The sequence below is a fragment of the Amborella trichopoda genome, chromosome 12, assembly GCF_054954075.1.
Source record: "Amborella trichopoda isolate Santa Cruz 75 chromosome 12, AtrichopodaSantaCruz75HAP2 v2.0, whole genome shotgun sequence".
NCBI classification, from domain to species: Eukaryota; Viridiplantae; Streptophyta; class Magnoliopsida; order Amborellales; family Amborellaceae; genus Amborella; species Amborella trichopoda.
This window is the reverse complement of record NC_142347.1, coordinates 5,307,019-5,321,536: the sequence shown is the minus strand read 5'-3', so window position 1 is coordinate 5,321,536 and position 14,518 is coordinate 5,307,019. Positions and strand designations below refer to the sequence as shown.

The following is a 14,518-nucleotide window of genomic DNA, read 5'->3' as shown; positions in this document are numbered from 1 at the left end:
CATCCGTTTGATTTAATTAAAGAGCTAGGATTACTTATGTCATAATGTCATGTAAAAATATTATTTAATTTAATTTTTTTTTTTTTTTACAAAACTTGTTCAAGTAAAATTTGGGGAGTCTGTCACATCTTCTTATTGGGGAGCACCTAGCAAAAGGAATTTAAAAAATATTTCTCTTAAAAAACAAAAGACCAAAATGTCCCCAAAAGTTTCAGGGGTATTCAGGTAATTTTTTATCAAAGGATATTACTTTTATCTTGTGTGCCCTTGCAAAATGAAGAATAAAAATGATTTATAGATTAAAGATTAAAAATAAAAGATTATGTGCCACTGTATGGCGCTAAAGAACCAACTTATGACATTAAGATTCAAGTCATACTGGTCATCTATTTAAATCTGAGAGCTGAAAGCAGGGATACATATGCTTTATATGTGGGTGGAGTCATGGATAAAACTTTCCCTTCAAGGGGAGGCGTGTCTGCATGTATCATACCCCATGCCCCAGCAAGTGAACACAACTACCCACCATATTAAAATGGGCCGGGCACCGGTTCCCTTTGAAAAGAAATGAGGCGTGTTTGATTGCATGAAATATACATTGCTCTAATATGCTTTCCACAGTATGGTATATTTGCCCTTTTATTTCGGGTGAGATATCCAGGTCGTGGTCTCTCATGTCTCCATTAAAATAGGAGAAGCTTAAGCTCTAGGGGTGATAAGAACCTTGGAATATACTAGTTATGACAATTAGAAGGGACTGCCGCTCAGATATGGCTTTCTCTTGCTTGCTGCTGCTCAAATCTACCCGTTGTTTACTCATCATATTTGCTCACTGCTCACCACGTCTCTTTAGACCGGCTCACCATTGCATCTCATATCATTTTGTTCGTTGCTCAAGCCCTAAGTTCCCAGCTTGCTGCTACTCTTATTTTTCTTTTTGATATGTCAATTGTGGGAATGGAGGGTAGGATGTTATGTTGAGGCATCCACCTCCCTAACCACTGATTCCTAGCTCGCCCGCTACTCATGGCCTTGTTCGTTGCTGCTATAGCCCAAATCAAGTACTTCTTGGCTCTCTAGTTGCTTGAGCCTTGTCACTATTCAAGCCCAGTCCAAACTGTGCTCGTTGCTGCCTAAGTTGCACAAGCCCCAGCTGTTGTCCAAACCTTGCTCGTTGCTGCCTAAGTTGCACAAGCCCCAGCTGTTGTCCAAACCTTGCTCGGCGGCGCCTAAGCTGCATAAGACCCAACCACTGCCCAAGACCTACTCATCGTAAACTGATCAAGCCCTATCTGGTCTAGCTCTTGTATCCTTAGACCCTTCCTTTTCTCTTCTTCTCTCCATAATCCAGTCATACTTTTGCACTCTCCCAAACGCTCTCACGTTTTCTAGCTCTTAGTTTCTTGTTCCCCTGACTCTCCCTCCTCCCCCTTTTCATCTCTTCACTCCACTCCTTCCACCTCTCATCCCCGTTTTCTATCCCTTCGTCTTTTGCCCAGGATCTTTCTGTTTTTGCCGTATTCCGTTTTCCTCAACTCTCTTCTCTCTTGGTAGATTAATGCCCAAGATGGGTTTGGCTTTTTAGTGTGCCAAGTAAGCCTGGTCACCCTTTTTCATGTTTCCTTGTGAGGGCCTGAACACCTTGTGTGTGGCCAAATAGGGGGAGTTGTCAAAGCTGGTATGTGCTTCCAGGGGGGCTGGTATGTGGTTCTTAGATCCCCCTCCGCTTCCTCCGGCTCCTCTTATTTTATTCCCCTTTCTTTCCACTATAGCCCTTTCACCTATCCCTCTATTTTCTGCTCTTGTTTGCCACTTCTCTTTTACCCAATCTTTAAGTCTGGGTCCTTGATATGTGTTGCCACCCTCTGGTGCACTCCCAAGCTTTTACTATATTTCATATAGGTGCTGCCGTTTTTGAGTAGGTTGTGACGCTGCCTCAACCCCATCCGTGCGGAGATTGCAGAAGAGATGATGCTATATAGGGGTGTCTTTGTGAGACGCTTGGGTAGGACAAAAGAGATCGTTGGGGAGGATGTCTCTTCATTAGCAGTCGTTGGTGTAGGACCTTTAAAGGATAAAGTTAATACCATATTTGTAAGTGATGGATGATGATACCCTCAAAGTGGGGAGGACATGCTTGTATCCCTCTATTTCTTCCTCTCCCTCCTTGTATTGTACACTTTTAAGAGCTTTTCACCTTTTATTTAAAGATAGTAAAGGCTAACATTTCACAAAAAAAAGAAAAAAAGAGGACGAAGGGACAATAAAAAATGACAACATGCCTTACACATTGCGAACGTCATCCCAAACGTACTTCGAATATATATATATATATATATATGAAAAATATTGAGATTAACTTACTAGCTCATATGAGTGCAACGATCCAGATTGAATCTAAACCGATCTGACGGTCACGACTTTATTTCGTGTATATACATATTGATGCAAATTCATACCCGGAAACTGTTAATTTTTATGATGCAAAGTAGGCCGAAAAATTCCCTCCAGACTTGAACGCATGGCTGGACTGCATCACATATTATTTGGAATTAATTTCCTTAAAAGCAGAGCGTACTAGTATCTCATGTTAGGCGCATTCTCTATATAAGACTCGAATGAGGAGGGCAACCTAGCTTTACAAACATGGTCCTCTCCAGTATACAAGTTCATAACAGTGATTGAAAAATCCTCCACCGAGTAATTTCTACTCGGGCTCGGGCCGCCGAGTTGAGTAGAGTGTCCAACTCTAAGATATTAAAAAAAAATTCAAAAGAAAATCATAAAAAATCCTAAAAAATAAAGAATTTATTTAGAATATATTTTTTTTGTTTTCTATCATTTTTTGACAAAGATTGAAAGATGTTTTGGCCATAAATATTTATTTTTACATTTACCTATATTTTTAGATTATTTTGAAAATACCCCATCACAAGTTGATTTTTAAAATCTATTTTTTACTACTTTTTAACATCATTTTGAAGTATTTTACTTAATCTTACTTTAAACAAATATGTCTTATTTTCTTGAATTTTATTTATATTTTGTATAATTTTTTGACTCAGCTTGAGTAACTGGCTTGGGCTAAGACCGTTTACTCAGTTCGAGTTGCAGGTTCTTAACACTGGTTCGACACAAGCCGGGTTGAAATAGGCAAATAGACAATGGACCAATTAGGCCAGAGTTTCAATCCTGAATTGAAATTATGAACTCAAAAAAGAATACACATCCATCAGGTAAAATACATCACGTAACATGATTTTGATGCCCAAATTAAAGAATTTACAATTTTACATCCTTCAGTTCTTTGTTAAATGCAATAGTGTGGGGTCATTTGATGATATTTACAAATATAGCTTGACATATGCTACATGAGAAATAAACAAAATTCTCTCCACCACTTACTCCTCCCTTGGAATCCACCTGCTCCACCAGAAGCTCTTTCTCCTTTGATTCAACTCGTCCATGCTCTCGTTGATCGTCCTCACGATTTTCCTCTGGAGCTTCAACAGAGAGGCCAAAACATTGCGTTGAACGTTCGCCTTCTTTTTGGGCTGCAATTCCTGCACAACCAAAATCATAGTTAACAAACAAACTGAAAGAAACTTTGGACAATCAATTTTAAATCCATAAAGGAAATTACACTGTACTTGAATGACAACGGAAAAACATAGTCCAAACATGAACTTTGGAAAATCAAATGCTAAGCTCATTAGGGAAGGTACAGGATAATTAAAATGCACCATGGAAAACCATTACTCAAACTTGAGCATTGGAAAATCAGTTGCTAAGCTCATTAGAAAAATCCCCCCATAATCTACAGGCCCGTGGAAAACCATCTAATGACAGAATGGATGTCGACTGAGAGAGAGGCGACTACAGCAGGATATGATCAATATGACAGGTCCTCCCCTATTCATCACCTTACATCATTTCATTGGATGTTATTGGCTCGAATGGATTATAGTTTCCCATAATCCATTGCATTATTAAATATAATTTACCAACTCAAAAATATGGCGCTCATCGAAAACGTAATTATCATGGATTATTTCAAGGTTTCAATGAACTAACCCTGAGCTCGAGAAGTTGAGCTTCAGTGAAGCCGCCTTCCTTCTTGGTGCCAGACTTTGCCATGAGCCCAATCACCCATGTAGCGGCCTCGCTGTAATCCTGCTGAGTAGCACGGAAGAGTTGCAATCTCAAGTTCTGCATGAAGGAGAGACGCTGAAGGCCCTCTCTATCAAAGTAAGGATGGGCCAAAGCAGCTTTGGCACTTGTTCTCCGTCGGGCTTTGTATCGAACCATAGATAAAAGGAGCTCCCACCCTATTCCTCCATCTAAATCCAACAATTCAAAGCCCCTACGAAGCTCTGGGCTAGCTCGAGGCTCCATGGTTTTTCTCCACTCAACCAAGTCATATCCACACCGCTTAAGCTGACGGTTAAATTGTATGAGGCTACTGTCTGTTCGTAATGATGGGAATGCCTGGTTCAGAAAAACAGCCAACTCGTAGGCACACACCCCAAGAGAAACCACAACATAAGTATAAAGAGCAAGTAAAGAATATAGGTTGTGCATGCTGTAGCATACGTAGAGTTTCTATGCTCTTGCACATGTAGCATACAGAGTGTCTATGCTCTAGAATGCACAGCTGGGTAAACACCATTCATATTGAATAAGCAGGCAGTGGAGATGAACTGCAGGTCTTGTGATTATGGGCCATTCTTGATCAAGGAGATCTGTGGTTCATCTTCAGTACCTATTGACTGTAACAGATGGTTGTAATATACTTTCCCTAGGCATAATTGGCCCATGACTTACCATCTGTAAGAATATGAGCCCTGTGCTGTAAATATCGAATCTATCCGGTAAGTTCAGCTGTAAGAAGAAACAAAAGAATCAGATCATGCACTGGTAATTTAAAGCTCAAACTTAGACCTAGCCAAAATCCTCTCTCACTCTCTCTCTCTTTCTCTCTCTCTCTCTCTCATGCACTGGTAACTTAAAACTCAAACATGGACCAGCCCAAACCATCTGTGTGTGTGTGTCTAGACATTACTTTCCACTAAGTACGAACTTGAGTAAGTCAGCCGTAAATGCTGTGACTTTTGAGTCGTCTAGAGTTTAGTGTTTATAGCTTATGAGGTAGCGAGTTGAGGAAACTTAGGCAAGTTGACTAAGCAGGGCTAACCTCTAATTTACCACTTATATTGCATGTAAACAGAAGGCTTGTGAATGTTTTTAAGGAGTCGACCTGCCAAAGAACTGGAGAAAGGGCAGTTGCCACTGGAGCTGAGGGTGCAGACGGTGTCTGAGTGCTCATGATATACTGCTCTGGTGCCGCATACCTACAGTTAAAAGCACCATGTAAATTTTTCCATATGAAGCTCAGTGATCACTGGGGGAAAAAAAAAAGAAAAGAAAATCTGAAAGGTAAATTCTTAGGAAATTCTTACAATAGCATGACATGAGAACACATCCAAACCAGAAACTAGACTTCGAAACTAGGCCGAGGTATCACCTATGCAGTTGAAATAAAAATAAAATCTGAAATCTGGGACAAATTTGTGCAGAAATATTTTATAAAATTGCTAATAGCCTCTAGTTATACATTAGATCAGGTATTAGTCATACATTGCATCAGGTATCATATTATGCTTACCTAAATCACACACAAACATGTTTTTCAGATATATGAACTTTCTAAGGGAGATCTACCTTCCAATTCATCATGGTTGGTGAAATATTTAGATGTAGACCTTCTTGAGAACCTTAGAGATACATTGCATTAGGTATCAATTTATGCTTACCTAAATCACACACAAAAATGTTTTTCAGATATATGAACTTTCTAAGGGAGATCTACCTTCCAATTCATCATGGTTGGTGATATATTCAGATGCAGACCTTCTTGAGAACCATATAGAACTGTATATGATTTGAATACTTACAGAATTGAAAGGCAGAAACAAGCATCTTTTAAGAGGATATAGCATTACGAGGGGTAACAGCTGGCAAAGATGCACAAGCTCTATAAAAGACAATGACAACCAAGAATCCATAGTCATTAGGTCTCCCTGGCAGCTCAAATACTATGTCAACAATTATATTCATCGATTTGAATAAATGAATGTCAGGAATGGACCTCCTGGCTCGATGGTTGGAGTGAGAAACCACTTACTGACCCAGAAAAAAAATACAAATGCAAGTTATAAATGTGATGTGGATCGAACTTATTATGGTGCTCCAACAAGTCCAAGAAATCTGAGGGATCCATGATGCAAATGTGCATATAATATATAAATATGCACTTGGAACCAAATTTATAAGGGCTTTACTGCCTCAGTTAAGAAGTCCAGTCAACTTGATTTCTTCTTCAAAGTATCACTACAAAAGATTAGCAACCTACATGCACAAATGCCCATAAGATTATTTTGCAAAATTTATGTAAATTAGGGAAAAATTACAACATGTCACCAACGTCCAAGCTTAACTGAATTGTTCCACAGTCCAATAATCAAGCCCAAGCATAACCAAACTTGGTTAAAATTTCCAAATCAATTAAACAGCTATTTTGGCAGCCTTCTAATAGATATTGATGTTCCTCATAGGCAAGAGGTCTGATTGCTGGCAATTATAGAAGGGAACAGCTATAATGAACAAGCAATCCAATTTAAATGCAAAGAGCCCTGGATGGAGCAAGATATGGTCCTTTTCAATAGATTACCAGCTTAGGAATCTGGACTCACAGTAGACTAGCTCAGTCTATGTAGCACATTAATAATGTGCTCAATTTCCAAGAAATATATACAATGATTTAGAATATCATCATTGCCTTTTCCCAATTAATTCGGTTCAGCTACAAGAATTCTGGTCTGTCATTCTGCTCTCTATTAAAGACCATACCCACAATGAGGCCATAAATCCCCATATATTTTCGGACTACTTTCAACCACATCCTTTTGGACCTACCCCTTGGCCTTTTCAATCCTTCCACCTGTATTAACTCGCACCTCCTAACAGGTCAGATGATTTAGAATATCATATTTAAACAAATTAAAAAATAGACAGGAGAAAGGGAAAATTTGGTAAAAACAGTGTGCACAAATGCAGACAAACTTTGCTAACTCACCATTGTTAATTGACTCGGACAAATTAAACAATTCAAGGGCTTGATGTGCTCATCTCAGAGAAATAGTGACACGTTGGTGATGAGTTGAGTTGACGTAATATTCGTAGACAACTTTAAAGAGTGAATAAATTATTGGGAAAATATCCTATTATCCCCTATTTTTAACTTCTATATCTCATTAGACCCAAGAATTGAAAATATTACTTGTAAGCAAAAGGACTCCATCTTTTCTATCTTCCAACCCCCTAAACCCTTTTGACCATTTATTGGTGACCTCAACAACTTATGAAATGACTATCTCTCTCTCTAAAACTCCATCTCTCTCTCACATCATCGTCTATCTCTCTCAAAACTCTCTCTAAAACCCAAACTCCATCTCTCACTCTCGTCTCTCTCTCTCTAAACTCCATCTCTCCCTAAAACCCAAACTCCATCTCTCTCTCTCTCTAAAACCCAACTCCATCTCTCTCACACACATAAGAAGGTGTGCTCGTGTTTGAGCTCAAGCTAAACCCCTTGGCTGGTAAACTCACCGAGAAACGAAGAGAGAGAGATGGAGTTTTAGAGAGAGAGAGATGGAGTTTTAGAGAGAGAGAGATGGAGTTTGAATATGGTGTCATTTTAGTATTTGTTTGGGTCAACAATTTATGGTCAAAGGAGTCCAGGGGGTTGTAAGAAAGAAAAAATGGAGACCTTTTGCTTACAAGTAATATTTTCAGTTCTTGGGTCTCATAATATATGGAAGTTAAAATAAGGGATAAGGAAATATTTTCCCTAAATTATTTTTCCTTTTATATCATATCGGGATCATCTAAGTCAATAAATAGCAAAACAAGAAGTAACTGGAAAGATAATATCAATATCCCTTTCTGAATCATCAATATGCCTTCCATGTCATTCTAATAGAGATCCTACCATCCAAAGAATTGTGATATACTTTCCATACCTTGGATCCAATAGAAACTCCTTTGGAATGTAATTAATGCCAACTCGCAAATCAGCCGCAGCCCCAAGATCAATGATTTTGAAAATACGATCCTCTGGTGAATTTCAATATGGCGAGTCAAATTTATAGGAATTGATAAGAATTGAAAGAAAAGGAATCTAAATCACATAAATATTTAACCATCAATTAGATATTACCTTCTGAGAAAATAATATTTTGGGGTTTAATGTCCCTATGGACAATTCCAGTTGAATGGAGACCATCCAAAGCAAATAAAACTTGTCCTATTATTGTTTGAATGATCTTGTTTTCCCTCTCCAATCCTTTCTCCAAGCCTTGATCCTCCCCAAGAATCATCCTCTCCACCTAGGATGAGTTGGTAAGGTTAGAAACTTGATATCTTGAAAGAACCAACCAACATAAAATTGCTTTTGCCAAGACAAAAAATAGGCTTCAAATAGTTCCATTTGTCAATCAAATAGCATCAAAAAAGAAATGCATGTACCCGATGGCATGGTACAGGCAATTTTGTTTGATGATATTAATTTCATTTAATTGTTCTCGCAACCGTGAAATATCTTCCTAGATGCATATGAATATGATGATACCACATTAAGAAGTAGAAGATAACATCTCCATGACCAGATCAATTTAATCAATGAGTGAAATCCACTTAGATGTGGGAGCTAATACCACCTACTTGGTTCACGTTTAATAAAAGAAATCAACCTAATGTGTTTTCAAACAACATACAGTAGGTGCCCCCAAAATTCCACTTACTTCAGGTTATCATTTTATTTGTGTAACACAAGTTGAAACTAACGAAAAAATCCCTATAAACTACCAAAGAACACTAATTTTCTTAAGGGTGCGGTTTGTATAGAGCCTAGGCTCTAAACAATCAAATTAGAGCCTACCTTCAAATAGTGTCAAGAAATGCGGTTTCAATACTTTGTGATAGCCTAAAAATATTTTTTCATGTTTATTTATAAACTTTTAAGCTTTGAAAATCTTGAAAATTAACGGTCCAAAAATGTGTTACAAAATACACTATTTTCAAAACTTGAAATCCATTTTTTCTCATGTCCATGCATCTTGATGTTATCAATGTGAGGATATTTGAGCATCAAAACAACCTCTTCTACTGAAATTTTTGAAGCAGGCTCTAATTTGATTGTTTAGAGCCTCGGCTCTATATAAAGTTTTCCCTTTTCTTTAATAATCGAAATCCTGCAGAAGGCTCGGAGGAAAAGTCACACCCATCGAACACAACAATTTAGATGAAATGTTCCTTAATTTTTTGGCATAACAGATGTTCCTCAATTTTAGCTTCCAAGATATTATAGAACTAGCTTAGTCCGGCTATGACATGATTTTAATTGTAACTAACTATACCAAAGGAATGAGGGTATTTTAATGTTAACCATTACATAAATAAGACTCGGAATTAACAACAACTAACTTTCTAGTGATCAAAACATAAAAAGAAACCAAAAATAGAGAGCAAAAAGAGTAAACAAACAAACAATTGTGGCATGAATCATTAGGATGCCCTGTCTGGTGATGGATAAGTCCAAATAGAACAAGTGAAACCTTCTGTGAACTCATCTTCTGGAAGAAAGTTTACACTGATGAATCATGATTTTCATGGTGGTCAATCACAATCAAATCAATGCCATGGATAAGAGGGAGTTGATTGACAACACAATTACACAAACCAAAGGACGTGTAGAAGATTTTAAAATATTGGTTGATTAACACAACCATCAAAAGACATTCTAATATTCTGAGGATGATTTGGAGAATCTTACTAGCTTTCATGGAATAATCCATGCTTTTGTTCTACAAGTTATGATCTCCAAGCAATCTCTTACACCAGTACAAATCAACCAGTGAGTTACGAAACTTTTTAAAGTTTAAAGTTACCATTAAGGAACTAAAGTTTGGATGGACTGCATAACATAACCCATTTAGGAATTTATGTTTGCGACTGATCATATGGATCTACCCCCAATGCAACAGAAGAAAAAGGGCTAGGTTAGCTTGTTAACTTGTTTGGGCTTTTGAAACAAATTTCAAGGATTCGAATGCCTGGCCTCCCTTACTCAAACAGATATGCCTACCACTAAGCTGAAGCCTAAGGGACACCACATGCACAACATTGGTAATTGAAATCGGACAGTCCAAGGTTGTCCACTGGACAATAAGTCCTAAACATAAACCAAGAGAAATCCCAGCAATTGTATGCAGGACTACTGTGAGGACATATCCACCGATGTCAACCATGCATAATTGTGATTATGCATTCTATAAGAAATTGGATCACACTATGATGACTTTGTTGTTACCAAAAACATGAAGAATGGTAGATAAGGATTTGTAACTTCCAAACAAGTAATTTGAAATAATGCTCCTGATTTAGAGAAGCATGAGCAGGATTATGTCAGTGATCACTATGGTGGCTAGTCACTCACTAATTGTCCACTTGCATGGTAGTGGTATAATGATCATCCAACCCATTGTCCACTTGCATGGTAGTGGTATAATGTTCGATAGTGAGTTCAGTGTGGGAAGAAAAGAACCCAGGTTGGAAATCTCTAGGTTCCAACAAAAAACATAGTAAAATATTGGTAACCAGCCAGACTTTGCCATTTCCCATGGGTTCGGTTCGGAATTGGGCGTCTAGCCTAGTTCAAATAGCTCAGGCAAGTCCAAGACTCTGACTTAGACTAGTGAGCTACACTGATTGAGACCGGAGAACAAGTCCAGGTGAACTATTTCCCTTCTTCCTTCACAGCCCCGCTACTAAGCCACCAGTTATAGGAAAGAAGAATTTGGATAATACAAGTACCTCTTTTAAACATTATAGAGAATATTACATAATTTGTGGGGTAAAGTGAACTTTGGACAAACCATTCACCCATTTGGAAAATGAAACATCTCTAGTTTTTAGAGCTATGTGCTACCAAGAGTTTAGAGGGGCAAAAAATACCAACATTGTATGGAAACTCTTTACTCAGCATCAGGTCTGCAAGGGTAGCCTCCCCTTCATAGCGCCATATAAGCCAATAGGCACCGCCTTTTCCTTTCGAGGAGCTCTGTAATCATGAGGAGAGAAAAGAATTATCTCTCTTTTTTCATATCACAGTAATATGGTATCAATATACTAGCAAGAATGCACCATCAATCTAAAGAAAACAACAGTTAAAATGTGAGGTTCCCAAAGAAGAACACCTCAAGAAAACCATACACAAAATCTGCACAGCTATTCGCACAAGCTCTCCTCACACGTTCATTCATCCAGATCTCCACAGCACCATACTCAGTAGCCTTCTTTAACACCAAATCACCATCCTTCAAAAACAGATAGATAAAGACTAAGATACTCAACAATGACTTGGCAACCCATTTTTTTGAATAAATCACAAAAAACGACCACCTTAGAGAGGCCATTATAACGAGGGAAAATTAGGTATATATCCGTTATAGTTTTCGTTATTACCAAAATAACAACTAGTTACCATTATTACCAAAATACCAAATAGTTCCTGTTATTATTAGAATGTCCATTTTTTCACTTCATAACGAAATTTTTTTTAAAAAAAAAGACTTTTTTACCCTTTTTCAGTTTTTGAACAACCGAATTCGCTAAATTTTCGGTTGTTCAAAAACCGGAAATAAGCTCATTTCGGTTCTTGAATAACCGAAAATAGCGGGGCTCATTTAAACATTTGAAATATTTGTTTATTTATCAGCGTAGAAAATAAGAATGCAAATTCCAAGCTTCTATCCTATGTTTAATTGTTCAACTGCCGAAGACAAGACATTTTCGGATGTTGAACAACAAAAAATGTTCTATTTTTGGTTGGTGAAAACCGAAAATAGGACTGCGTATTCCAGCAAGCTTTTGGAATACACAGTTTTTGCGTGCGGAAGTTCTAAACCCGACGGGTTGATTTTTGGCAAATAAAGTACGAGAAAAAGAATCGACAAAAAAGAAACAGGCAACACAAATAAAACAGGAAATAAATAACAGAAACAGAAACACCAGGATTTACGTGGTTCGTCACGATTGTGGCTACATCTATAGGCGAAAACGATCGATGGTTTTCACCAAATCAAAGAAAGAAAATTACAAGACAACTTACTTGAGAGAATAGAGACGTAATCTCCCACAAAGCCTTCTTCTCTACAATTTTCTCTCGCTGCAAAAACCCTCAAAGTTATCTCTATTTTTCTTTATGCACTTTCTCTCTCTACAAGAGAGGACAAACCCAAAAGTGCACCTATCTATGGCTTATTTTTCCTTCTATTTTTTTCTATGCACTTTCTCTTTCTACAAGAGAGGACAAACCCAAATGTGCACCTATGTATGGCTTACTTTTCCACACATGCTTTCTCTCTCTAGAAAAGCATCTTTTTATAGCGAGAATAAAGCCCCAAAGATAAGTACGTCAAACCAATCTCAACTTTCCTAACTATATCAAGAATTCAAGATAAATATCAACAGCAATCCTATTTTCGACATTTTCGGATGTTGAACAACCGAAAATGTCATGTCTTCGATTGTTGAACAACTGAAAATAAGACTTATTCCAACAAGCTTATGGAATATGCAGTCCTAATTTCAGTTGCTCAACAATAAAAAATAAGACATTTTCGGATGTTGAACAACCGAAAATGTCCAATTTTAGAATGTTGAATGTTCTATTTTCGGTTGTTCAACAACCAAAAAGAAGGATGCAAATTCCAAGCTTCTGTCCTATTTTCGGTTGTTCAACAACCAACGAAGAGTAAAAAAGTCTTTTTTTTAAATTTTCGTTATGAAGTGAAATAAATGGACTTTCAAGTAATAACGGAGACTATTTGGTATTTTGGTAATAACATAAACTATAACAGATATATACATAAATTTCCCTTATAATAATCATCACAAAGCAAGGACTAGCATAAAATTTTTCTAAGCCCAATGAAATCCTCGGCCCAAATTGGATGCTCTTGATTGAGAAATCAGAGTGATCTGGATAAGTTACAAAACTTTTGCAACCTCAGTAGCCCGAGTTTATTTCAATTCAAAACCGGAGGAATGAAGAAAGGCAAATCAGTCGTTATGATATCGACGAACCAAAATGCATATGACAACAAAAAAATATCGTAATAAATTAAAAAAGAAAAAGAAAAAATTGAGTTTGAAAATACATCCAGAGAGAGAGAGTTCAGAATACCATTCCAGGACCCTTCTTAGCTGGGGAAACTTTGTAAACCACCCCAAATGCCCCCTCTCCCAGCTTCTTACCCAGAACAAAATCATCCTGCAAAAAACCACCAGATTCAACCAAAATAGAAAAATTAAAAATAACTCATTACACGTCTGGAATTAAAAAAAACGACAATCTCAAATCACTAAAACCAAACACCGAGGAATAAAATTGACGAAGAAGCAGAGCAGTTGCAGTGATGAAGAACCTTTCTATAAGTTGGGCGAAATAGTCTTTCAACGAATGCAAGAACAAACATGTCGAAGAAGCCAGGGGCCACACCAGGAGTCGCCCAAAGATAAGAGATGGCACCAAGAGCCAGAGCAACACCAGGAGCTGTAACGTTAAGGCCATTAGATCGAGGAAGAGTGCTTCTGTATATTATGTCTCCACACTCCATTACAGTGCAAGGAAGCCCCACCCCAACACCCAAAACCAGGTTTTGCACCATCTCTCCCCACCCTGCACGGACCCCAAGTCTTCTTTTTCCTTTTCTCCCCCGACAATCTTCTCTTTCTCTCTCTAACCATGGCTTTCTCCCCAAAAGCCGCGGGTTCTCTGAAGGTCCATATTTCTTTGAACCCCCTGCTGCTCTTAACCTAGGTAAGCACAGAAGACCCTCTGCAACTGCGGCCATGACGCCAATTTTCTCTCTCTAAATTCACCACTTCTTACTGAAATCCCATCTCTTCATTACACAGAGAGACCTTCTGAGTTTCGAGAGAAGCCTGTGAGGCACAACCAGTGCCGGTTTGCATTCAGTTTTGTGATCTGGTTGTGGTTTTGAGTTAGAAATTTGGATTTCAGTGAATGAGTAATGAACGTCTCTCTCTCTCTCTCCTCACACTCTCTGAAGTTTGGTTAATATTTTAAATTTATTATTTGAAATGTTAATATGTGGTAGAGAATTTAAACTCCCCTGGTGGATAGGAATGTGTGGGGTGCCTGACGCCGAGTTCTTATTATCTTCCATCGGGGTGAGAAATTGGTGAGGCTCTCTTGATGCCACGTGGATTTTATCGAGCGACAAACGTCTGTTTTTAATATAAAAAAAAAAATTATGAGGTTCACATCTTAAAAATGCACAAGGAAGATGTATTCCTTTAGATATGGTTGAGATAAGCGTAAATGGGGATATGTCTTGATAGGGTAGAATGATGGATCAAAATTCGTGTCATC

General features: G+C 37.9%; 1 protein-coding gene across 11 annotated transcripts; it reads right to left on the bottom strand.

Annotated features, from left to right (window-relative positions):
• Positions 1-3,232: 3,232 nt before the first annotated feature.
• On the bottom strand, positions 3,233-14,223 carry STN7 (Serine/Threonine kinase domain protein). 11 transcript variants are annotated; one of them, XR_016045178.1, is made up of 11 exons: positions 13,548-14,223; positions 13,307-13,393; positions 12,230-12,286; positions 11,316-11,435; positions 11,078-11,179; positions 8,279-8,447; positions 8,082-8,175; positions 5,195-5,351; positions 4,594-4,881; positions 4,075-4,488; positions 3,233-3,563 (listed from the first exon to the last, which is right to left on the bottom strand). XR_016045178.1 is itself a non-coding variant. In XM_011624806.3 (11 exons), the coding sequence occupies exons 1-11, from the start codon at positions 13,974-13,976 to the stop codon at positions 3,402-3,404; spliced, it is 1,848 nt and encodes a 615-aa protein (XP_011623108.1). In that variant the 5' UTR covers positions 13,977-14,223; the 3' UTR covers positions 3,233-3,401. The 11 variants fall into 11 exon arrangements, 6 of the variants coding, with proteins under 6 accessions (XP_011623108.1, XP_011623110.1, XP_011623109.1 ...); XR_016045180.1 differs by having other exon boundaries at positions 5,258-5,351; XM_011624806.3 differs by having other exon boundaries at positions 4,825-4,881.
• Positions 14,224-14,518: the final 295 nt, after the last annotated feature.

Excerpts from the sequence above, each read along its gene's own strand:
- STN7 (XM_011624806.3), bottom strand. The coding sequence starts at position 13,976 with ATGGCCGCAGTTGCAGAGGGTCTTCTGTGCTTACCTAGGTTAAGAGCA. Across the intron at positions 13,394-13,547 it reads TTCGCCCAACTTATAGAAAG|GATGATTTTGTTCTGGGTAA; the intron begins GTTCTTCATCAC and ends GGTTTTTTGCAG. Across the intron at positions 8,448-11,077 it reads GTAAAGAGTTTCCATACAAT|GTGGAGAGGATGATTCTTGG; the intron begins GTTGGTATTTTT and ends AACTCATCCTAG.